This window comes from Epinephelus moara, chromosome 7 (assembly GCF_006386435.1).
Source record: "Epinephelus moara isolate mb chromosome 7, YSFRI_EMoa_1.0, whole genome shotgun sequence".
NCBI lineage: Eukaryota > Metazoa > Chordata > Actinopteri > Perciformes > Serranidae > Epinephelus > Epinephelus moara.
Genome location: NC_065512.1, coordinates 34,247,182 through 34,274,063, shown reverse-complemented (window position 1 = coordinate 34,274,063; position 26,882 = coordinate 34,247,182). Strand labels below are relative to the sequence as shown.

Sequence of the window (26,882 nt, the reverse complement as noted above, 5' to 3'; positions counted from 1 at the left end):
TGCAAATAAAACATCTGGAATCTTTCCATTTGATGGTGCAGTAATAAAAAACAATTGTATGTATTGGGTTGAAACATTTCAAGCAGTGTAAAATGTAGCTTCAGCGAAGAGCTGGAACAAGCTGATACAGAATGTATATGATACTGTCAGGCAGTACGGATTAAGATGATTTAAAAAATCTTAAATCTACTTAAGGGGAAATAAAACCTGTGTAATCGCTCATGTGATTGTCCCATTGACTCTCTAGTGATGTCATTGTATCCCCATATCTCATCATATAAGCTGGCCAAGTAAAATGTTGGTGGCCAGTGGTAATGCCTGAATGAATGATGTCAGAACAATAATACACTACAAAAATAACACCCAGGCCCTCAAATAAAAAAAAGTAATGAGGCTCAATAAAACAGATCCCTGCTCTCTCAACAAAATGGGAAATTTGTCAAACTGTTTCTAGTTTGCAGAAATGTCTGCAGCAGGGATAGAAATTTAATCAACATTTTAATTTGTGTACAATTACATGTCCAACACATCTTGTTGTCATTTGGGAAACTATCATGTAAAGAACATACAACACAAAGTCATGTTAGCAGCATGGATCTGTGGATGTTAATGTCAGTCTATTTGTTGAGCTAATGTTTGCATACTTCTGAGATGGTGAACATGGGAAACATCTTCCCTGCATGTCAAATTGCATGCTTTTTGTTTATTCTTTCAGTATGTGCTGCAGCTGCCCTTAGAAAGTAGGCTACGTACTGTTGCATGGAGTATGCATACTAATGGGAAATACTACTTTGTCATAACATTGTGCCTTGAACTTTGATCCTCTTGCTTAAATCTAAAGTTTAAAAAAAGTATTTAATTTGGACCATGACATTATCACTTAACATTAACCATGGAGATGCAACAAAATGCCAAAGAACTCGCCAAAGATGGTCAGCTTGGAGAATTCTGCAGTTGTAACTTTGCAATGTAGACTATGTAGTTTTAACTTTTAAGCTATAACTGCATTCATCATAGATTCTAACATGCAGTATAAGATTCACAACCAACGCTTTCCCATACCTGAACAACAGAATAGGTTGTTTTCCACTGACTTCCAAAACAACTTATGTGACAAACAAACAACATATTCCCGTACTAACATCCTTGACTTCATGAAACATTAGCAGTAGCGTACTGCATTTGACATAGTTTACTAAATCAATATCTGGCACACTTACTAGTATGGTGCTGTGGGTGCCTGCTTAACATCTGCATTTTAGCATTGTGAGCCATTGTGAATGTGTTGTCATGCTAGCATTAGCATTTAGCTCAACGCACTTTCTGTGTTAGGACAGTCATTGACATAATGCATTTCCTAGCCCACCACCCCTTATCTTAACCATCACAACTAAACGCCAAACCCCAATCCTTACCCTAACCTCTTAACTTAAACGTAATTGTAACATGAACCCTAAAACCAAGTCTCAATTCTCAAACAGGCTTTTGGAGAAGCGAGGACCAGCCAAAATATCGTCAATTTCCAAAATGTCCTCACTTGCTGTAATATGTCTTTTGGTCCTCATTATGTAGCATGAACAAGTATGGACACACACACACACGCACGCACGCACGCACGCACGCACACACACACACACACACACACACACACACACACACACACACACATCCTGGCATCTGTTTGATCTGCTCTCCAGTACAGCCCTGGTGCTAAGGTTCAGCCTCTGCCAGCTTGTCTCCAACTATCCAAAATGCCATTCCTACCCAAAGGTTGGCACATACCTGGGCCGCCCTGTATCAAAGTCTTTTGCCCGGAGCTGTTACTGTACCATGCAGCAGTTGGCACTGAATAAGGTCATGTTGTCATGGCCTGCACAGAGGTAGCAGGCACTAGCTTTAGCCCCAAAAAGGAATGACAGGAACCTTGTTTTCTTTTTCCCTAGACTGTAGACATTTTATTACATTCATTAGACATTTTTATATAAATGCATAAATGGAATTGACTGCTTGTTCTCAATTTCCACCCTGACATTTGCTGTTAGCTATTCTAATAAAACCACTCTGCTACATAGTAGAGTGAACTACAGGTCATGTCCGCTCAGTTTGGATATTTTTTTGTTTGGCCTTTGATTTTAGTTTAGCACTTCTCAAATACTGATGATGAATGAGGTTTTTTTTTTTTTTTTTTTTTTTGACTGTGTGTGTTTCGGTTTTGGACTCCACACTCTCTTCAGATGTTGCCTGCAGTGGAATTTAGTTTAATTTATAGCGGAGGAATTCTAATGTTGATCTTAGTGTAACATATTATGGATAAGAGCATTAGGTAATACCTGAAATAACAAATTGAGGACATTGTTTGGAAGTGTTTAAAGAATACTTGAGGAGTACTTGAGATAAATACTTAAATATTTGTAAGTATGATGAGTCACTTTTGACCCTGCCTGCCGCCTCCAGGCACACATCCACATATACACACATTAACAAAAGGATATTTCCTTTGTCAGGTTGATTGTGCAAGGCGGCCTGTCAGTTACAAGCATGAGAAATAAGATGCAGAAGAGAAATGTAGCCTTATGGGGAAACGTTGGTATTTTTCACCCTGGGCCTTTCTTTTCCAAGTGGAGCCCCCAAAAATTTTTCACAGGGGTGGCCAGATGGGGCCACTGAAAATCTTGGGGCAGCACGCCAAAACCAAAAATTATAACTAAATTTCAGGAATTCTATTATGCTGTTAAGGTTTATAGGCTAGTTGATTACTATGTCAATATGGAGAGTTAAGGATTCGCATACTGACATACTCAGATTTCTTATTTTACAGTTAATATTACTTGTTGTGCATAGAGTAATACCGGTATAGATAACAGTCTTAGTTCCATAACAAATTTTATGCAGATATCTAGAAGTGAGAGTTCAAGGGACCTCTCTGAAAATGGCCTTGCTGTTTCCCTACCTTAGAATTATATGGTTCTAGCTGCGTTTTGAGCAGTTTTTAAATATGTCAAGCCTCAAAGTTCTGCGTGCCAAATAGCATAAATGATATAAACCTTTTTGTTTTCTAAATAAAAAGTCAAAAAATGCATATTACTTAAAAAAAACACCTCACACTATGTTCATAAGTTGGCACAGGATAAGACTATATAAATAAAATAAACTCAATTTTGACAAAAATGTCAGAAACATTTAAGAGGGCGATCACACCGAGATGAAACGAGATGACGCCAGTAAAACCATTGTTTTCCTATGATACGGCACGTCTGACCGGCGTTCAAGCATCTTTTTAGACGGGCGTTTTTCCGGCATCTTTTTAGACGCTGAAAAGTTAAAATATTTTCAACTTTTTTGAGCGTCAGACGCCAGTAGCTAGCACGCATTGAATAAGCGCTTCCAGTGTTTCAAGCGTCTTTGAAGCATCCACGTCTCTAGCGTCTCATTTCTGTGTGATCACCCCCTAATTCTAAGGTGAGGATTTGTTCTGGCATCTTTGAAGTGTTATGTGACCCCCTTCCTCACAAATTATGTTGACAAGAGTGGTACCAACGGATACCACAGTTATGTCAGCCTCCAATAATTTTTTCCATGTGGGGCCAGCAATTTGTCATCACAAATTGTCATTACAAGTATCTGACCGGAGCATGCAAAGGAGCCTACAGAGAACTAGTTAGTTAGTTACTAGTTAGTGATAGTTTTTTCTTTATGTTCACCGATTAGACACAATAACAAAGAGAATGGATCAAGGGAAAGGGAAAGAAAAATGTTTTATAGACACTAATATTAACAATTTGCGCACGTCAGTGTCACTTTTAATAGATGTACTGTAAAATGTAAACTAAAAGCCTCGTCCTTATTAAATGTTCAGTCCCTTTTACAAGCCTGGTTTGGCTACACATTTTGATAAATAAACGCCTGTCTCAAGTAGATGCCTGGTCTGGTTGCTAAGCACTTAATTTTTTTAATAGAAATTCTTCAGATGTATAAGTCCATGTTTTTTGCTACCTCAAATTGTGTTTCCACTCCTCGATTACCCTGTAAGTTATACATATTCCTTTAGTCCGTAAGGATCCACTGATCAAAAGAATCAAAAGGATTTTTCCCCAAAAATTATCCAAGTTTTGAATATTATTTTACCGGGATAAAGTGGTGCTGTGTAAGTATGCTAGGTGTCGTAATCCTTGAGTGCCGTAACTCTCTCTCTCTGATGGTCTGTCTGTTGGAGCTAGATCAAATGAGCAACTCATAATTGATATATTAACTGAAGGCTAAATTTTGTACGAGTAATAGTCATACTGGTTTAAATAAACAATTTGATTCTATTTCCCATCTTTGCTGAGCAACACTTTTGTGTGAAAGGAATTAAAAGCCTGTCCCATATAGACGCCTGTCTCAAATATAGGCCTGTTGAGTTCAGTGATTTAAGCCAATAATAGCCTGGCCTATTAATTGAAGTTTTACGGTACATTGGTAGATTGCTATTCTCCCTAAGCACTACACTGCAGCCTGTTCTCCAGCTGCCCGCTACAGTGTTCTTGCTCAGTAATGGACCAATTTCAAAAATTGTTGTTCCCATTAGTCACTTAGACACAAAAACTTGGGAAAATATGGTCCAGTTTGAAAAGTACTGAAATTTCTCTTTAAGTAAATCATCTGTGGCGTTGAAGGATTGAAACAGCAGGGAGGAGAAACCACGAATACATCACCTTTTAACAAAACCCAACGTTAGCCATTTCAAGCTAAACGTTTGGCCAGGGACCAGGCCACAAAGCAAAACCATCCCATGGTGCTCACACACCCCTCATCTCAGGCTTTACATGCACATGTTTGAATATGCTTTGTTTTGGAAATGCTTTAGGCCAACCATACATTAATAGACTATAAAAAGAGTACCACTTGTGTAAGGTTTTACACTTAACAGCCAGCTTATCTCGATCTGCAGAGTTTCCATCGCAGTGCTCAGATAAGCCTTCGCACCGTCTCACGTTACCAGATCATGCAGGTCTTCTCATGGTCACATCGAGGCGATTCCACGTTAATGGAAACCCGCAGGGCGCTCATCACCACAAAGTTCACTGTGCTGTTGACAATGCCTCTATAGCAACACTGTCAACTGTAGGGAGATGCAATCCAAGCGGGAGCAAGTTGAATATTTCTCACTATTTAGTGAATCAAAAGCTTTGTGCACGCTTCCAAATGACAGAGAGATTTTTTTTTTCTTTTCAGAAGTGAGTTAGGAATTGCTTTCACTGAGCCAACGCACATATACAGCTAAAACCACCATGGCTTTTCTTCCAAGTCATTTACAAAATTAGTTTTTGTCCAGTAATGTGGATTTCAAATGTTTCAAGGCTGATACTGATATCAGTGTTTTTGTTCTGGAACTGTCAATACCTCATATTTTGCAGTGTTATTCAATACAGTTCATAAAGGTTTGACCATAGTCATGCAACCAAAAAGTCAATATGTTCTTGACAGCATATAAGACTTTGAAGCAGCATTTATATCATTATAAGATTATAAAACTGCTTCACTGAAACCCAGATAAATGAAACAATTTTAAGGTTGGTAGCTCCTTGCAGCAGGGAGATCCACTTTCACAAAAAATAAAACCAACCTTGTCCATTATTTCTGTACATCAACGCTCATTATGAGCCCAGTGTACTGGTCAAATCTCTGCTTTCCTTCCTCTCTTTCCTGCATACTAACATTTACACATCCTTGTGTCCTACTCTCCACAGGGGACAGAGTTTTATTCCACAGTTTAAATGACAGAATGCAGAGTGCTAACAGGTTCACTCCTGGAGCCGTGCTGTCTGGTCTCAACAGATATACAGTACACAACAACACCTTTCTGTGTGTCCTTGGAACTGGGACTGTTTGTGTGCCCCAAGAGTGTTTGTGTATTACGCACTCCTCTTGTGTATATGTAAAGTGACGACTTGACGAAGTGGAACAAGAAAAATTACAAGCTGCATTCCCTGGTGTTCATTATTTTCCATCTATGGGGAACGCAAGGGCATAAAACACAAATACACCTGCCCACACAAACACACACAGACAATTTACAGCAAATTTGAATGCATAAACACATTCTTTTTACACATACTTTAACATGCAATTAAACACATGGACACAACGAGTAAATCACAAATGTACACACGTCTGTTTTCATTGCACATATGAGGGCTTAGCATGTTTGGCATTTATTGCTGACATTCTCATGACGAAATCAGTAGTTTATGTGTTCTGTAAGCAACGTGCAACCCATGACTGCTGGTATTTAGTTAATAAGAAGCAGAAAGGGTTGAACAACATCGACTGTAGGCATTAAAGGACAATTCTGTTTTATTTCAACTTTGCATATTTCCCATAAATGTGGCTATTGTGGCTCAGTTGTAGACATTCAGAGAAACGGGGGCTACACAAGCCTCCCACAGCTTTTTATGGTTTTTACACAAATCATTTCAAATACTGCCTGAAATGGCCATTAAGGCTAATTACATAGGGACCTACAACCAGATCAACTTGCTGGCTGGCCTTATTTTCTCCTATAATTTTTAGGGAAAACCATCATTGTGATTAACTTCCTGTATATTTTCCAGCTTTTTACACACCTGTTTACCAAGTACAAATCATCTTATGTATGTATGATGTATTATTTATTTCAATATTTTCCGCTCATTGATTATACCAATCCGATCACCAGAATACATGTTGGCACCTTTCTGCAAACCACAGATATGTAGACTCACAAGTCAGTCTTTAGACGCTTTGCTTAACTAAAGACTGATGTCTTTCTCCCTGATTTTGTGTTTAGATGGGCGGATACAATTTCAGAGTTTAAAAAAACTCCCTACGTTGCAGAACCAATAGTAAATCCGCAGGGCGGTCCTTCGGTGACTCGCTGAACTCTTGTGCTCGTAAACATAGTCCCACTAGAAACACGTGTAGCGGTACAAAATGGCTCAACTCGCTGTAAGTCCTTCATTTCCACAATCTTGTGGACTGAGCACACGTTTGATAAAACGGAGTTAAATCTCTCGGCATCCATTTTCAAGCTTTCTGTGTGTTTGTTTCCTTGCAGATGAGAAAAAAGGGAGCGCACATTTCCGGGTGGACGTGTCCTTTTCAAAAATGCAAGAGACGTTGCTTTGTTGCTGGCCGTTTTTGCCGGTGTGTTAAACACACTTTAGAAAGGAGTGTCCCCAGAAGGCGGAGATCTCTGATTGTCTGGTGGCGAGACTAACACATATGTTACACTTGTACGTTTAATATGTAGTGCATATGTTCAAACTTAACATATCTTTGGGCATCAATTTTGTGAAAACACTGTGGTCACTGTGTGATTAGGTTTAGGCACAAAACCACTTGTTTAGGGGTACAAACATATTTTGGCTTAAAATACATAGTGTGGATGCCAAAAACATGACTAGAAATGTCCCAATGTGATGCTAAAAAATTGTCCTTTTTTATCACTGCAAAAGGCTGGAAATGTCCTGACATCTTGTTAAAATATCTGCTTTTGTCGCCTCAAACATTGCTAAAGATATCTTGACATGTCATATAAAATACCTGCTTTTGTTGTCACAAACATGGCTGGAAATGTCCTGACATGTTTTCAAAAAAAATACCATTTGGTCACCACAAATTGCTAGAAATGTCTTGACGTCTTGTTAAAAATATCTGCTTTTGTAGCCACAAACACGGCTGGAAATGTCTTAACATGTCGTCAAAAATACCTGCTTTTGTCACCACAAACATGACTGGAAATGTCCAAAGGTGTCATTAGAAATACCTGCTTTTGTCACCACAAACATCTGGAAATGTCCTGACCTCTTGTAAAAAATATCTGCTTTTGTCACCACACAGCTGGAAATATCCCTACATGTTGATTAAAAATACTCACTTTTGTTGCCACAAACACAGCTTGAAATGTCCCAATGTATTATTAAAAATACCTGCTTCTGTCACCACAAACATGACTGGAAATGTCCAAAGGTGTCATTAGAAATACCTGCTTTTGTCACCACAAACAGCTGGAAATGTCCTGACCTCTTGTATAAAATATAAGCTTTTGTTGCCACACAGCTGGAAATATCCCTATGTGTTGTTTAAAAATACCCTGCTTTGTCGCCACAAACATAGCTGGAAATGTCTCAATGTATCGTTAAAAATACCCACTTTTGTTGCCACAAACGTGGCTGGAAATGTCTCAATGTATCGTTAAAAATAATTGCTTTTGTTGCTACAAACACAGCTGGAAATGGCCTGACTTGTCATTAAAAAATAGCCGATTTTTTTGCTACAAGCAGCTGGTAATGTCCCAGTGTCACGTTTAAGAAATACCTGCTTTTGTTGGTCTCAAACAATGGTCTGCTGCTCGCTGCAACTTGCCAGCCGTCTCATGAAGGTGTCACAACATCAACCATCCCCTCCTTCTGCTAAGATACTCAGTTCATATACATGTAATCTGAACGTCACTTTAAAATGTGGAAAGATTTATGAAATGCACAAATGTAACATGTCTGTGGTCTTTTATTTACTAACATGAAACAACATGTCTGCTCAACTCTCAGTATGCATTTGCCAACCAATCATAGTAGCCTAAGAATTACATTATATGTTCACTAGTCTATAGATCATCATTCACAGCAGTTGCCAACATTTAGCGCCAGTGCAAGAAAAGGTAAGGGTTTGGTCAGAGACTGTCCTCCCAAGAAGAACGACAGCATCAGCGGTCTCAGCAAGAGCCCCAACATGACAAGTGTTTATGTTCAAGTGACAAAGACCTCTACAAGCCACGGTAGATATTCAGTAGAAAGTCTACCAACATAATGACGTAACCAATGCTGCTCTTGTTTTAGACTGACAGCAGAGCTTTTAGCCTCTAAGATGCATTGTGATGCTAGACTTGGACTACAGTTACATCACTGAGCAGCTGAAAATGCCACTATTTGAGTAGAGGGATTCTGGGAAATAGCAGTGCCAGGTGATGAGTCTTCTGGCACTTAGATCTTGCTTTTAGTCTTCTTACCACCACCCAAAGAAGTCATCAAGAATTTGCACTTTGGTGCAGTACAAGGCTTAGTTATTGTTTCTGTGTTGACAGAATGATCCATGGATAGAGGGAGGGTGGGACGGAGGGAGGGACGGATGGACTGATGCATGAGCAAATCTTTGGGGAATTAACATTTGCATTTATCAGAAAATGAGAACAGAAAAATAGACCACAGTGTTCTCTCAGTGATGATAGCATGTATAATATTGTACATCCTTAACTGGAGCTTCTGTTGGGAGCATTTTTTCCTTGTAATTTGTCATCCTCTCTCTTCACCCATCATCTCATGCCCAGCTGAGATTTGGTGGATGCATCATTAATCCACACTACTTTACTGTCTTAATCCCGTTCATTATCGCTGCTCGGGTTTGGCCAAAGTAGCTCAGATTCATGTCTTAGTTTGCTCTTGCTGGGTTTTGCCGCTCCTGTTAGTTTTGGAGGGAACACTGACTCACCGCAGTCCTTCGCTGTGGAGCTGGCTGGTGAGAAGTTTAACCATCACAGTTCACTCTGTGCAGTTCTTGCAGCTGCTGGATTAATTTGTAACCTCTCTTTTTTTTTTCTCAGGATCTGTCCCTTTGTGTCAAGCTCTGAAAAAAAAAATGTCAGTACGCTCCAGATGTTTATGGTTGAATGCAAAAGATGGGAAGCGATAGCATGGATGGAGGCATGTAAGGGAAACCAGAGGAAAAGCCATGGAAAAGAAAAAAGCGGTCCAGATATGTAAACGGCGGTTATGGAACCCTTCGACATCCTCTGTAAACCAAGTTTTAAACAATCATGGCTGAATTGAAGTAAAGGAAACACTAAACATGAGCCATACTAATGTTGTGGTGAAAACAAATTCTGAAAGCTAAACCAAAGAAAATTAGAAATGTCCATGTGAATTCAATTTCATATAAGTAAGATTATGTAATTATCCAGTCACTAATTCCATGGAGAACATTTTTGGTATAAATAAATACTTCAGTAGCTCTGTTTTTAGGATTTTGTGTACCAACACAAAAGCAACATAGAGTCTAGTACTATGTTGTCCTATCACAGCTACAGGGCTGTAGTAGTCTATCAGTTAGTGTGTGTCTTTCCTCTGATTTCTTAAGTATATCCAGAGGACATGTGAGTCAGCTCCTCTGCAGAGTTTATCATTGTTAACAGTGCCTTCTAGTGGCCAGCTGCTAAACTAACGTGAGTAAATCACCTCTCTATGGATCCTCAGCCTGCAAATGCTGGGGTTAGATTAAATGATAGCCACGTTTAGGAAATGACCGTGGCCGTTTATCAAGCAGTGAGTGGATATGGGAAGGACAACCGATACAGCTTCCTGACACTCTGCTATTACTTAGGGAAGAAAAATCTGCCCTGAAAGCTGCAGAGATGGGAATAACAGCCCCGGCCGGGCTGATTTAGAGTGCATATGTGGTGCGAGCAGAGCACACGCTGAAGCAATCAGGCATTATTCTGCATACAGGCTATAAAATAATAGAGCCCAGTTGCACTTAAGTTGTCAGGCTGTTGCCTCAAATCTCAAAGTTCGTGACACCCCCCCTCCTTTTTCTCTCTGTTCCCTTCTTTCTTCCCTGCACATGACTCTCTCTCTCTCTGTCTGTGTCTATGTGTCTGTGTGTGTGACACAGAGAAAGAGGGGAGGGGGTGCATGTTGGTGGATTTCCCTTCTGGCTACATTTGTAACACAAATGGTGTCCAATGGAAGCAACAGGTGCAGGTGACTTATGGACCGGAGCAGGTATCCCTGCGAGTGTTATCTAAACAGCTCAGCGTGGAAAAGCTGTAAATTGGACTGAGAAGAAGAAGAATTGCAAATCCATTTTCCTGTTCCATCCCTTATATAAGTCAGTGATTCAATAATGAACACACACATGGTCACGCCGGTGCTTTCTTTTCTGTTCCAAGCATGAATGCACTTCACATGTCTCCATCGTGCTTTTTCTTACTGAGGATATTCCCTAACCCGTGACAATGAGGCACTTATGACTCAAGAAGGGGGTTACCGGTGATTCGTCTTGAGAACACTTATGATGTAAGACAATGATGTTTCCTTGAGACCTGAATAAAAGTTTCAGATGTTTGTAAACTCATGAAAGTGGAATTTGCACATTATTTTCAAATCAAGGACTAATACTGCTCTGTGATGAGGTGAAGTGGGAGACATTAGGTCTTTCTTGAATTAAGTGGCACTGTAAAGAGGCTTTCTAATCTTGGACTGTTTCTATGAATCTCCAGGATAATTATCTCACACACTGAAAAAAAAAAAGAAGCTTGTTTTACACACAAGTAAGATTGTATGGCAGAGAATGAGTCCGTTTGATTTGTTGAGAATGTCATTTTTTGCAGTGTGGAGCACTGTAAAGATCTTCTGGGGGGAGAACGAGAAGCTACAAATCTACAGACAGTGAAAGCCTGCAGCTTTTGAGGAGTGTTCTGTGCTGAAATGTTTTGATGAGGCTTTGCGTTGCTCTCTGCTGTTGCCTCTTGCACCTCGGCATCAGTTCAGCCTTCAGGGTGAAAGAGCGATCCTCCTGCTGCTGAAAAAAAAAATGTTTGGCCGCCTGCCAAGCCGTGGAACAAGTGCGCCTCCCTTCCCTGCTGTTTAGCGTATTCATAGTTAGGGGTTTGGGCTCGGCTGTTTTTAAAAAGGCAAGGCAGCTCTCCAGTTGATCAGTCTGCTCAGGAAACTTCTGGTGGAGAAAGTACTGGAGTCCAAACTGAAGGGGAGAGAAGTTGAGATTTTGTGCAAAGCCTTGCTCCTGCAGAGGACACATCGGGAAAAAAATAGCACATATATTTGTAATTGCTCATTTGAACTCTTTTTTGCAGGGTGCACGGCGCAAAGCCTGTAATTAATGTTTTTGAAACAGATAGCAACACTCTGGGATAAAGACTCTTGGCTTTAGCTTTTAAAAATCGGATTATCTGACTGAGGCATTGTGCTCATTAGACCAGTCTACTTTTTTCCCCCTCCTCTTCGCATTTTGAGGTTTATGCTATAACTGAAGAGAACACCAACAATGTTTCTGAGTTTTTGCCTCTTGGTGACATTTATCTTGGGGCTGTCCGGGTGTTTGGGCTCATACGTGCCGTGTGAGCCTTGTGACCAGAAGGCGCTGTCCATGTGCCCTCCGGTCCCGGTCGGCTGCCAGCTGGTCAAGGAGCCGGGCTGCGGCTGCTGCCTAACATGCGCCCTGTCTGAGGGACAGGCGTGCGGCGTTTACACCGGGACGTGCACCCAGGGCCTCCGCTGCCTGCCGAGGAGCGGGGAGGAGAAACCCCTGCACGCCCTTCTCCACGGCAGGGGAGTGTGCACCAACGAGAAAGGATACAAACCTGCGCACCCGCCCATAGGTAAGACGCGCACCGGCTGGCTGACTGAATGCATGCTCGGGACCGAATGGTGACTTGAGAATGTGTGCGGCTGCAGTTAGAGACGCATCAATGCAAAAGTGTCCAGGACAGCAGGGTCTCCTCTCTCCTCAGTGGAGCAGTGTTTGATGATATCTTGTCCCATGTGGGGATCCGCTGTGTGCTGCTGTGGGATGGCAGCGTGGAGCAGGAATTATTAAAACCACAATCGAGTGTCTTTCATGATAAATCCTATCATTCGTTAAATTGCATTATTGATTATGTGTTTTTGCCTCATCTAAAGACTCCAGGTGGGTCCCTTTACTCACCATGAGATGCAGTGTAGTAGAACATAAGTAGCCGCCACCAGTGCTCTCTGACAGAGCGTTTGTTTGACAGATGGCACTTTGAGGTACCATCTGATTAACTTTTATCCACTGCCTTGATTAAACTGGCTGCAGGAGCTTATTCCTCCTCTCGGCCCTTTGAAGGGACACAAACACACCTTGGTTGCCGCAGTCAGTATCCAGCTGTAAGTTGTGTTCGGCTGCTCATTATGACTCCTCATAATAACAACACAAGGTGGACCAGCAGTCGGGTTGTGTGCGCGCGGTGCCGGTTCATCTGTTGCGGGCGGCTCCGCTGCGGTGAACGCACATGGCGTGTCCCGGCTGTGTTGAGCTTCCAGCGCGGGGCAGAGGCTGTCAAACTGCGGTCTAGCGGGATCCAGGAGCGGCTGTAGGGATCCAGGCAATTTAAAATATTTACAGTTGAAGGCGAATTATTTAACGCGCTTCTCTTAAGAGGTTCCACCGCTGCTAGAAAAAAAAATGTCTCAACCGAATGAAAAACTTTATGAAAAGGAGTCTGTGCACCGCACGATAGTGTATTTATGTAAGGAATAATAAGAGGAAAAATGTGGGAACCCCTAAAGTGGAGCTTATTCTGCAAATTACCGCCTTTAATATCCACCATAGTGTAACAAGTGTCTGTCAAACCTCACTATTTTCCATCCTCGCGCCAGAGCGCATTAAGCTTTTATGTCTTTCTTTCTTTTTTTGCCTTTTCAATATCATTCGCACCCTGAGACGTGAAATCTGTCCAGACATAAGGAAAAAGTCCCACTGTATAGACTACATGGGAAGGAATGAGATGCCACTCCGCAAACGTTTGGTCTTGTTAAAGCGGAATTTAGATAGATTTAGGTCTGCAGGCTACCCCTAGCGTGGTGTTCAGAGTCGGATTACCACTAAATCTGTATGCGTGAGAGAGAGACACAGAGAAAAGAGACATAGAGATAGTCAGACAGAGGGAGAGAGAGAGCAGAGCCAATAGCCTTGAATGATTTAAGGTATTTCTTGGTGTAGCAGAGAGGTTCACTGTCACTCAGACTTTTAGCAGCTTGTCAACAACTAGATAAGTAGGTGGTAACCACAAAGGGTTTGGCTACACGCCTCATTCTATAAAATAGGCTGCCACTGGGCTCATTTTGGCTGTTGACAGAGTCATTAGGCTATTTGCACCCAGCGTGCAGAACACCTCTCCTCTTAATGACATTACAGCACAATGTGGTTTGTCCATGAATGCAGTTGTTCTAAAAATACCCAGCAAACCTTGTGTTTTGCAAAGCATTGATCTTGAACTGGAAGGAAGTCAAGGTAGGCTCTCAGTTCTGTGTGTGTGTGTGTGTGTGTGTGTGTGTGTGTGTGTGTGTGTGTGTGTGTGTTTTGTGTGTCTGCTCTTATGTATACTTGGGCGGGGCTGTGTGGGTGTCTGGGTGTGCATTGTGTGTGATTGTTGTGAATGATGACACCTCAGGCAGTTTTGTCTCACTCTGGCTATGCAAACACACACACACACACACACACACACACACACACACACACACAAAAACACACACAGAACCTGACTTCTTTGTTGGCCCACAGAGGTAATCAGAGCATCTTTTCCTGCCTCTGGCGGTGCATTCATTGCATGGGCGCTCAGTCACAACGCAGTGATTCAGCAGAATGCCTCTGGCTCTCTCTTTCCTCTCAAGGGCCCTCTGTCAAACAGCTCCGCGGATGGGCACTGGTGAGGTGAGCTTCTGGTTTCCTGTGGTGTGGGGTTGCAGCTGTCTGTGTGCTGTACCAGCTGAGCAAGCCAAACACAGGGAGGAGGAGCTCAAGTGTCCGCAGCCTACTAAATATTGACTGGGGCAGCCAAACAATGGGAGAGAGGAATCTTTGCTATCCTACAGCCCCCCCCCCCACACTCCTCCCCCCTCCCTCCCTTCACTGCTCGTGTAAGAAAAAAAAATCCTGGCCATCGCTCTGCGTCTGGGTTCGTGTCCCGGCAGTGCATTAATTCACATTTCGCTCTTGCACTGTGATCCCAGGGGTTGCTTGGATTGTAAGGCACAGGAGGTGGCATGTGCTGTGGGGGCACTCAGACTTTGTTAGCCCCCTACAAGTGAATCAGACCCTGGAAAGCTTGCCAACAGATATGACTTCATACTGTAGCAGCGGGCCCCTCGTCCTTCAAGCTTCTGAAAGGGCCTTATGTTTTAACAGATTGTTCTTTGCCAAGAAACAAAAGATGATTAGGGAGTGGTTCCAAATCCAGAATACTCCACACTCACGGACAGAAATACTATGCCCCTTATTAGCATAGCAACAGGAAGCCTGGTGCCTTTCCTGACAACTTTAATGCTTTACATTTCTCTTGGCTCTCTGCATGTGTAGATGCAGTTTTTACTTGTTGCCAGACAGCTTCGGAGTTGGTGATTTTTCACATGTCACGTCTTTGTCATTGATATTTACAATCATGAGTAAGTCAAGCAACTGCAGACTTGTGATTCTTAATGTTTGCCAGAGAACTTCACATATGTATGGTCACACTGCGTTCTCATGTCTAAGCACCATACAGAATCACTTGTCATCACATACTTTTAGAAAGCTATTCAACTTTGAGGATCACCATCTGCTTTTTCCATGTCCACAGCCTCACTGACACAGCTGGTTGTTGGGTCGTAGCTGAGAAACTAAAGCGAGTGGTAAAACGCTGATTCTCTCCGACCGTACACTCAGGCTAATGACAACCAGCCACTGTACTCTGTCTGCTGTGGACGTTGCGTGCTCATACGGACATGCCACGTTCGATATAGCCCCGGTCACGTGTGGCCCCAGCTGCCTGACAACTTCATGATGGGCTCATGCGAAAGGAAAGACTGTATGTGGCTTTCTATCCGTCTCACCTTGAACATCTGAGACAGTGCAATGAAAGCTTAGCATGCTGCAACTGATCTGTTGCAGGTGCTAGGGAGAATTATTTTGAAAGGTCATTTTGTCAAGATATCACATGAGGACTTCGGGAGAAGAAGCACGCAATTCGTGGAAAATGTGATGCCAAGAAAATGTAGAGAACCCGGTTTCTTAGATGTGACATTGATACTGTTGATGTAGAACTGGTTTTGTCTGCACATAGCACTTTGAGGCACAGTATGATCATAGGGACAGTCCAGAGTAGTGGAGCTGTCGCTGGCAATCTCATAGCCTCTTTGGCACACTTGCCTGATTTCTCCCTATAAAACTTTACAGTGGTATTTGTACAGCTTATTGGTCACTGACACCTAGCCTGCTGGTGGCAACAGCTGTGAAAGAAATCAGCACTTGCTGCAGTCTTTCTATGTGAGGAGCATGTGATTCAATAAAGGCAAGGATGACCACATGCTGGGATTTAAAATGATGTCACGTGTTTACACCTGACCTGTGTACTGTAATCTCACCTCCAACACCTGGTTACATGTTAGCATGGTGCGAGAAGGGACCAGAAATAGGCCTCTTGAGTTTCTTAGGATTTTGAAAACAATAGAGGCTCCAGGGACTTTTCTGAAATGTTGGTGTTGTCTCAGAATGTGAGACAGGCTAAGTTTTTGTTGTGCCCTGTCCTGGTAGGTAGAAATGTATCCACTGTTAGAGATTTGGCAGTACCACTTCTACCGCGGGACCTATCCAGGGCAGGTTATTAGTGTGCTCCATATGGACTGGGAAGTTGGAAATTCCAACTGGAATGCCCCCTGAAGTCAGTTGTCCAGCTGGGAAAGTCAGAGGAACCTCACCAACTCTGACCTCAAAATTCAAGATGGATGCTTCACTCATCAACAGTAGTGAAAGCTGTGGTATTATACCGTTAATCAGCACTTCTGCCTTGTTTGTGTCTCACTAAAGCAGTCATACACACAGTCCTGTCCAACTTCTATCTGTGGACATGTTGTTACTATGTTTGTATTTGCAAAATGCAGCTTAATGTGTTGTTACCAACTGGTATTACTAATAATGGCTAACCTAGCCAGAACTGGTATTGCATACGGCATCTTGATTTTCCGACTTGTTGTACTGCAATACGGTCAACTTGGGTGTGACATCCTTCCCAGCTCTGAGCTCAGACTTCCGAGGTAAATGTGACGCAGCATAGGTGGCAAATCAGGGCTGGATTACCATGTGATCTTGGAATTCTCGCGTGATTTCCCAAATTCAGCTGCCTCGCAAGGTAACATCATTTAAGCAGACATGAAAGAGAATAAAGTTGTAAATACAAAAACCTCTAACACTTTAAATTATTGTTTTCATGAAACATAAATTTTCCATTTTAAAGCAGTTTTAGTTTTACTGTTGTGAATCTTTTAGCATCAAGTATCATGTGAGGTAGTTACCGTGATAAAAGATTTTGGCCATATCGCCCACCCTTACCAGTAGGTAAACTCATGGTTGTCATTGGATGGTGCTTTTTCCTAGATACTTCATAATAATTGAAATTGATTTTCAGTTTTGGTGACTTAAAAGCATTCCAATAGGTTACTTCAGAAGGTGTTTGTATCATGGTACAATTTGCTCATTCTCAGATGTGCTTTTATTCATGCTGTTATACTGCAAACCCAAAACTAATTAATCAATGTTGAAGTTCTTCTCCTGCTGTGATGTTTCCTTCTAATGCTGCTGGGAGATCAGCTTTGTACAGTACACCCAGGAGTGCTCAACTCTCGCCAAAATAGCTGCTCCTGCCACTGGGGAGTTAGAACATCGTCACACCCAGCAATTGTGCTGTGGTGATGGTGACCCAAAAAGAGGTTGCGTCCGTCCATGTGGCTTGTTGAAAACCCAAACTCTGATGTAGGACGAGACCTCAAACCAAAATTAGGAATGTACAGTAAAAGAGCCGTGCGCCTTGCTCTGATAATGCTGCTTTTCAACATGAATCGAGCATTGATTTGGGCCGTGGAAGAGACTCTAAACAGGTCAGACAGTTTGCTTACCTACACCAGCATTTCCCTCTTGGAAAGATTTTGCATCCTCTCATAAGTCCTGTTTTGTGATTTACAATCCTTGAATTGTTCTTGTTGCTATTTATACCGTGCATTCAGAAAAGCAGGAAACTTTTTGATTGCAATGAACATATTCTGTGTGCACAATACCATGGGAAGCGTTATTTCCTGCATTTTTCAGAAGCTGACTGAGACCACGCACAAGGCCGAGCAACAGAAATACCACGGAAGCAACAGGACATAAGGGTCAGAAAATAATTCCCTTACACTTGGGGGCTGTATACACAAGTCATGGACAGAACATTCGATAAAGCCTTTATGTTCTTACTGCTCCAACTGGATTGGAGTCATCAGTCTCTTAGTCTTCTCATGTAACCGGCCTTTGTGCACTGCTGTCAAGTCATGTGCAGAGGGTGTATCCGATCTGTCACATTTTGAAAATGCAACTGGCCATCCATGCCATAAGGTTTAACTCCAGTGTAATTTTATCTGCAAATAACTTTGCGACAAATTTAAAAAGCCTCAGTGATCCATTTTCCTTTGGTTTCCAGGGCCTAACTTTTGTGCTGCTGCACATACATTCTCCTTGACTTGTACAACTCCTCTGGTTTGTTCACACCTCCCTTTCTGCTCTAGAAACTGCAGGGTTATCAGGCCATGGCCTTGCTTTCAAATATTAAGTAGTGTAGGCAGTCTGAGGCTGAAGGATGGCTTACTAACGTCGTGCTTTATATGACACAGGCCCTCAGGCTCATTTATCCCCACATTATCTTGTCCTACCCCCTGTTGCGATTAAACAGCACCTCTATTCACGACTCTCTTACATCTTATAAAGATGTAATTTCAGATGCAGCGCAGAGACGGACTTAATCAAAGGCTGGACATAGCAAACGTGGTGTAATGCTGGGGAATCCAATAAAAGGCTGAAGAATCTATTGTCCTGGCTTTTTTTGGTAATCTAAATGGTATTATTATAGTCTTAAAGATCCAGAGGAGAGAAAAATCCAAAGAAGGGGTAGCTTATCTTTCATGCTTGGACTGCTGCCCATAAGAAACTTGGGATATTCATGAAGCGTAATTGTGTGCAGATGTTAATTTTTAAACAGAGAAGTATCAGGTGCACCTCCTTTGGCTATTCGGCTCCTCTCGTCCTAATGAAATCTTTAGCTCGGGCAGAGAGAGAGAGAGAGAGATAGCAGCACAGCTTTGGGCTCAGCTGAATGGAAGAGCTGCACATGACTTGGCTCACTTGGCTCCCATCCAGCGTCTTGGCTGAGTGTCAGGAGTTAAACACAGACCCTCTAAGCCTCCTTTACAAGCTGGGTACCCTGAGCATGGAAAAACTGAGTTTTTGTGGCTACGCTGAAGAGCCCACTTCAGAAAAGCTGAATCTGGTCATTTTGTGAGCGGAGGAGAAAAGAAGTCAGACACCATTGTCTCCACAAAAGATTCATCTTTTTTTTTTAACATGCAGAAGAAAAACTGTGTCTTTCCTGTGTTTCTAACACCATTCTGGAAAGAGACATTTTCTCAAAGTGACTGACTTGTAAGGTGGATATAATTGATGTGCCACGGCTCAGACCTTTCTTAGCCTGGCCATTTATGTGCTTAAATGAGATTACACATGAAACAAGAATGCACGTAAAAAAAAAAAAAAAAAAAAAAACAGCCCTTATTTTCAACAGCATATTTTGGTGCCAAATATGTGGCATTTTAATCAAGTGCCCTGAGAAATTATTGGACTGTACAGGAGAAATGAAGAGTTTTTCCACAGTGGTCACATGCACAGTGTACACAGGAATGCTCGTTTGACGTATTTATTTATAGCAAGTAATAGCCTCGTAGTCTGAGCGGGGAGACACAAGGACATATCTAAACACAAACCAAGGCCTGCCAAGTCATGAGTTGTGAGATTAATTTCAAAGAGACGGCAGTGCAGCGCAGAAGCCAAAGACCCAATTCTGGTAATCACCCTGCACCCCCACCCCACGTCCCCCACCCCTCCCCTTCCGAGGACTCCAGACGCTCATGCTGTGTCAGGCTCTTTGAACATCAGTTTCTCGGCGCTCGTGTCCTTGTTACGTCTCAGTGCCTTTCTCTACGGTGGCTGTGTACTAACAGGCCATCAGCGGAATTATGGCAACTTGTTAAATCACATTTTCCAGCTTATTCTCTTTTGTCCGTATACTTGTACGGAAGTTGATTTGTCTTTCAGCAGCAGTCGGCCTGTAGTCCGTAGCCAACATTCCTCTCTGGTTCAGTGCGTCTGGCCCTGTGCACCACGGCGGGTTTCCTTGTCAGATAAATATAACCAGGGTCATCCACTGGCACCATCGCTTTGGCCAGTTGGGGCCTGGCAAAGTCCCCACAATAACTCTGTACTTATGGTACAGCTAAGCCAAGGGGGGGTGAGGGGTGGGAGGGAGCCGAGGGCTTCTTTCTGTGGCCTCAAAGAACCTCTGGCTGGGGGTCCAGGCTTAAGAGGCTGAGCCCCAAACATTGGAGAGGAGGGTAGGGAGGGGGCTAGGTTAAGGATAAAGGACCTCAACCTGTGAACATCCTATCAAGAGATCATAGTGCCCCCTGGGGGAGCTGAAATTACGTCTAAGAATCGCATAAAATGTGACAGAAATGTACAAGCATTTATACGAGTCCTCAGAGCAACTGGATTTTCCTCAGCTTGACATTTGAATCAGTTTAATGTGGGACACGTCGCTGTTAAGTTACGACACTCTGAGGCCTGTTAGTCCCTGCTGAAGTTTAGCAGTCCAGATAACGTGTTAGCAAATTTTCCAGGCACTGTGTAGGCAGTCGTGCAACATGTGATGCAGTTTTCCCAAGCTGCAGAGGCCTGTATGCTCATAAATATGTGCTGCCTGGTGTCTGTGCGTCTGTATTTATGTGTAACTAGCTTTAAGACCAACATGTCTCACCGATATATGAAGGACATTAAAAGACATTTGTAGCTCTAACTCATCCTACGTTGATGTTTTAGCATTACTTTTTAACAATGCTATAAGTAGAGAGTAAGGGGGTTGGAAGTTGGGGTTGGTGGGAGTTTAAACTCCTCTGTGAGCTGAAAGAGTTCATCAGCTGTTGATCAGAGCTCCAGCTTCCCCTCCTCTGTAAACAAATGGTAAGCAACAGTTGGTGGCACAAACCCCGGGAAAAGCACCTGGTATTGTATTTATGTGGGAAACACTAACAAGCTGCAGAACTTCACATTTCTGATTTATGCAGATTTGTTTTTCAGTGACTGCAAAGATATTGCAAATATAAATCACGTCTCTCCGTTTTACTGGTTCCTCGTAATACTTGATTATGGGTCTATGAAGACTGTAATTAGATCAGACATTACCCTTTACAGAGACATTTTACATTCCTGAATTTTATGTTCTAGTTCACATTAAATTTTAAGACAAGTTCCATTACAAAGTAATGCTGGAGATTATATAAACAAACATGGGGAATGTTCACATTAAAAAGCAGTACAATGACAAAGAGCTTCTTTTTCTGACACTTTTAATTACAGATTTCGGGATCTTGACAGTGACTCGAGTTTGATATCTTATCAATTACCATTTTACCAAAAATGGGACCAAGCATCACACTTTTGAACTGTCCTTGCTTCTTGCAGTCAACTGAATCTAGACACATTGAACTGTCTCAAAGACCATTATAGATGCAATTACCCAGTATACCTTATGAGCTTGTGAATTTCTTTTAAAGCTGCATAAATCAGTGTTTTTATATCAACAATGGCTCAAATGACTATGCGCACTGTGAAAAGCATTGTGCTATCACCCAAAACTGCACTTTCCCTCAGTTCTTCGAAGCATTTTTGCATCTTTTAGCTCATTGTTTTGGTTTTATGCCAGCTTTACTGTTTAGTTTCAGTCTCACAGTTCTCATCAGTCTTGATTCCATGTGCGGCAGGCAGCTGTTCATAAGAAAAATGCCCTGAGAAACCCACTGTACACTACCTGCCCATCACCAAACAGCAGACAAGTAAAGTTTGCAACCATCGTGAGAACATAATGAAGCTTTTCTTTGCTATATACCCTACAGGAGTTTGTAGAGACCAAAACAGAGCTAAAATGATAGTGAATATTTGACTTACATTTGTGATCTGGATAGAAACGTGACTCTAAAAAATGTATGCCAATGTCTACTGCAAGTGTAAGGAGACTAACTGTTTGCCAACATGGATAACATGCAGCTTGTTATGAGGTGGAGCTTTGAGTGAAGCAATTCTATTTAGTCCATTTACTTAATTTCCAGCAGTGGGCAGGCGCAACTTGTCAGCCAGTGCCAAACACTCTCTCACATTATGTTTTATTCTACTGTAAATAATCTGCTTATGAGGAGTTAATCCAACATATATAAAGATGTCAATGCCTGAGTGTAAAGCTTTGTTATAGGTAAAAAAATGTGACATTTATTGACCATTGACCATTTTAATTTACTCCACTGCAGATCGCGAGTCTCGGGAACATGAGGACACCCTAACCACAGAGATTACGGAGGAGCTGCAGCCAGCTAAAGTGCCACTCCTTCCCAAAGACATTGTGAACAGTAAAAAAGTCCACGCGTTGCGCAAGGAGCAGAAGAGGAAGCTCGGCAAGCAGCGCTCCATGGGCACCCCCCTGGACTACTCCCCTCTGCCCATCGACAAGCATGAGCCTGAATTTGTAAGTATTCAATGTTAGTTAGTTGATTCTGTATAACTTCAAAGCTACCATGTGTAGAATTTGGACATTTCTGACTTTGGTGACTCCTTGTGGTAGTATCTAGTGATGCAAGCTCCACCGTTATTGCTAAATCTTCATACACTTTTGAGTTTTGAATGTAATAAGGGTGTATTTCAGTGCCTGTGCACAGCCGTTGTAACCCCGTGCTATCTTCTCCCAAAGGGTCCATGCAGGAGAAAACTGGATGGGATCATTCAGGGAATGAAGGACACTTCTCGTGTAATGGCCCTGTCTTTGTACCTTCCCAACTGTGACAGAAAAGGATTCTTCAAACGCAAGCAGGTGGGTTTTCTTCAGAAACATCTTTGCACTTTGCTCAAAGAGAGCCTTCCAAATATTTTTGACCTTGCATTGCTAAGTTTATTTAGAATCCCTTTTTTCACTACTGTACTCTTTTGAAACAAGAAGTTGCTTTCAGTGGATTTGCGTGTGGCCACAAAGTAAATCTGTGAGAATCTTTCATTACAATAAAGTCATTGACATGTTAGCCACGAGCTAACAAGGCTATTAACTGACAGCTGGCAAGTAAGCTATTTTGAAAAGCTTTTGTGACAATTATGACTGACTAACATGTTCCTTGCTGGCTAACAGATTAAGCATTAGCTTGCCAGCTACAGCAGCTTACCAACTCGCCCTTTGAGTAGTCATATCACCAAGCTTTTAGTGTAGTTTGCTAAGATGTGCAAATAAACTTTGCTGCGCAACTTTTTGGTTTACCCTCACCACCTTTTCTAACTTTTACATTAGTTTTTATCAAAACTACAATCTTTTTTTCTGGCCCACAGTGCAAGCCATCTCGTGGCCGCAAACGAGGCATCTGCTGGTGTGTAGACAAGTACGGCATCCAGCTCCCTGGCACAGACTACAGCGGAGGGGACATTCAATGTAAAGACCTGGAGAGCAGCAACAACAATGAGTGACAAGGGGAGGACCACCCTTGACCCCACAACCCCCCACCCCTAACCACCACGTGACCCAGGGCCCACGCCTCCTCTCTGAATCACATCTGTATGCTCCGCCCTCCATTCACTTCAAGATGTTTTTTTTGTTTTTTTTCAAAATGAAAAAAAGGAAGAAAAAAAATCCAAACGAAAGAACAGGCTGAAAAAAGACACCTGTATTTTTTTTCTTTTCTTTTCTGTTGTTGACCAAGCACTCATCCCGAATGAGGGGAAAAGTCCCAGAAGATTTACTAGATCCCTTGACTATTGCTCATGGGACCCCTTGTACGAGGCGGGTCCCCTGGCTACAGATCCATGAAAATATATGCACATAATGGATATATTTTTTATAAAAGCTGGGTTTCAATACAACACTTTGTATGATGTAAAATTAACACAAAATCATTGTGAAGAAAAAAAAAGTATCCGGCACATTTGATTGAAAACAGATCAGTTTTCGGCTGTGGAACATGATGCCACTGTGGAACTGACGATTGGCAGAGTAATTTGGTTTTTCTTGTCTGTTTTCCAAAAGAAAAAAAAAGAAACAATAGATAGGGATATGCTGTAACAGTTGACTCTATCTGGGTATGTGGTTCTGTCAGAGCACTTATGAATAGGGGAACCTGCTTAGATATGTGTAACTTCACAAAATGATGTGTGCATGAATGCGTGTATGTGTACAGTGAGTGTGTGTGGTATGTATCCGCCTGTGTTGATGTATGATGGAGTGAGCCTATTACAAAAAGAATGTCCTTTTTTTTTCTTTCTCTTTTGTTTGATTTTGTCACAACAAGTGTTGCTAGCGCTTGAAGTGGTCTTGGGGCTGGCCTTCTCTATAACCGATGTAAAGTATGTCACGGACACGGAGCGTTTGGAAACAAATGAGTACGCAGATCATCACAGATGAACCTATGTAAGTGGCTCTTCGACAATGTAGCTAGCCTGATATGCCAACTGTGCCTATTTAAACAGACACTGCCATGCAGGGCGACACAGAGCTTAGAGAGCGCTGACTCTATCGGTGAAATAAAGATACGTGTTTTCAGCTCAAGTGATGGGACTCAAGTTTGACTTTGATCTTTCGAGTTGAGTGCATAATCAAACTTGCCAGTCGGGCCAGTTGCTTCTCTGATTCAGTTGTGTGAAGTGTAGTTTTGTATGGTTTTGTTTGTGCTGTTTTCTTTGCCTTCAGTGAAGTAAAGACCGCCCACTTTTGAGCCATGTTCCTTTTATCAAGTGGTTTCCCCTCAGTACTGCTACTACAGTGTAACCATGGTGTATTACATTACTTTTAAATATAGTTATTGAATGTTGTTTTTCCTGTAGAAACATAGTATGACAACAATGTAATTGTGCTTGGAAAAAAAAAGATTTTTAGCCTGTAAAGAATTTGAATAGGTCCTTGTAGCCTGTCAGGAAAATGACCCTCAGTCATTAGACTACAGGGCAGTCAAAGAAGCTAACCCTCTGGAACCATTCTGCTTACATGCCTCCATGCAAAGGTTATACATCTAAGGGGAGCATGATCAAAACAAAAAGGTTACAGGTTACAACAGGGTCATTTAAAAGTTGTTCTTTCTCTGTGTGCAAGTCACAGTGCCTTCCTACATGCAAATACATTTAAATTGTGACGTGAAAGTGACATGGATATCATACGGGGCAATTTCCTTTTTCAGACAGCGCCCCTATGCCGCAGCTGATACTTGATACGGTCAAGAGGTCTAGATTTAGTTCTGAGAGAAGAACAATGAATGTGGTAGTTCCTGTAAATGGTGTCAGCAATGCATAGTGAACCCATCTGTAATCTACGCCTGTACCTCGGGGGGCAACTCTGGACAAGAGTGATGTGTGAGGAACTGCTGTGTAGCCACAGCCAGTTAAACCTCCCTCTTCTCTTCCTTTGACAACCAATAAGCTAAGATTCTTGCTTTTTTTTCATGTGAATGCCAATGTATATGATTGCCAGAGAGGGGAAGCCAAAGGATGTTTGGAGGTAAATCAACAAAACAAAACAAACACTCAAAAAAAAAGATATGTGCATCCTAGCATCCTAAACGGCTTCCAGTTGTGAATATCTTATCAAGGTTCCTCGCCCCACTTACAACACCAAATCCCCACTACCACTTTCGAGAAAAAAAAGCAGCTTGCACTTATTTCAGTTACTCACTATTGATATTGACACACAACAACGTCCTAAGATGTGGTATCATGAAGTCGGTGGAACAAAACAAAAAAAACAAACAAACAAAAAAAAAAAACAGCCACAAAAGCTAAATGTTGTGTTATCTTGTGCTTACCTTTTAAAGGTGGTGCTTTGAGGTAATATTTGTCGACAGGGGCTGTGCAGCCCATGCCTGGGACCTCCAATACAGCAACATCTTTTAGGGAAAAATAGATTTAAAGTAACACGCAGCTAGAGATGTTCTCATGGCCAATTGCACAGAGATGAGAGTTGAGATAGAGAGAGGAGATAAAAGAGATGGAGGGGAAAAGAAAGAGGAAGAGTGAGCGCCATGGGCAGTGGTCATAATCAGGGCCTAGCCACTTCCCCCGATATGGGGGTCACCAATTGCATGACATTAGATACAGTTAGCAAAACAGTTACAGGGAGTCATGGAAATCTGGGGAACGCAATACCGAAACCAAGAGCAGAGTATCAAGTTACTTTTCAGTAAAAAAAAATACAAAAAAAACAAGGAAATATCTGATATCTGGGACCATTCACTGTCTGGGTCTATCAAGTGTGTGAATACTTAAGTGTTTCAGGTATTTGTTCCTTTTGTTTGTTTTGCAGGTTGAGGTTCAGGCTTAAAAAAAAAAAAGGCCTGTCTGCGAGTAATGACGTCCTCAGGTTTCACATCTCCTACTTGGTTTAAACTCATATTCACATTTCATACTTCAGTAGCACAGTAACGACAGTACAGCTTTTTCTCTGAGTACATAGCATTTTCTGGATGTAATGAGTCAGTACAATTGGTTTTCATAATTTGGTGTTGACTGGCTTGTGAAATAGACCCATCGGTGGCAGGAGGATAGTGGGAAATAAAATGGTCAGTATTTGGAACTACATAAAACAAAAAAAATAAAAAAAGACAAAAAATCTCAAATTATTAAAGTGAATATCACTGTGTAATATTTATTCAACTTGTAATTTATGTACTCTTTTAACCTTTGTCTTTTTTTGTTATGACAAAGCATTTATTTAAATAAAGTTATGTATTCATTTAAACACCCTGGTGAGGCTTTCATTTCTAGCTTTGCATTTTCAAGAGGAGTGAGTAGCCACTAAAATGGCTTGAAAAGTACAGTTTGAAGTGGAATTATCCTGATAGTAAGCACTGACTAATCTCCAAGGCACGAGCTGATAAACCTCTTAGACATAAGTCTGAGACACCCAGGCTAGCCCACAAGGATCTCATGCGGCATGCAGGATGTGACTTTATAAAGCCTCGCCCGAGGGCAAGTCACCTGGTTTTCAA

At 41.9% G+C, this 26,882-nt stretch overlaps 1 protein-coding gene across 1 annotated transcript; it reads left to right on the top strand.

Annotated features, from left to right (window-relative positions):
- Nucleotides 1-11,684: 11,684 nt before the first annotated feature.
- LOC126393439 (insulin-like growth factor-binding protein 5) lies at nucleotides 11,685-24,620 on the top strand. Its single transcript, XM_050049626.1, has 4 exons — nucleotides 11,685-12,409; nucleotides 22,185-22,399; nucleotides 22,622-22,741; nucleotides 23,245-24,620. The coding sequence occupies exons 1-4, from the start codon at nucleotides 12,076-12,078 to the stop codon at nucleotides 23,377-23,379; spliced, it is 804 nt and encodes a 267-aa protein (XP_049905583.1). The 5' UTR covers nucleotides 11,685-12,075; the 3' UTR covers nucleotides 23,380-24,620.
- Nucleotides 24,621-26,882: the final 2,262 nt, after the last annotated feature.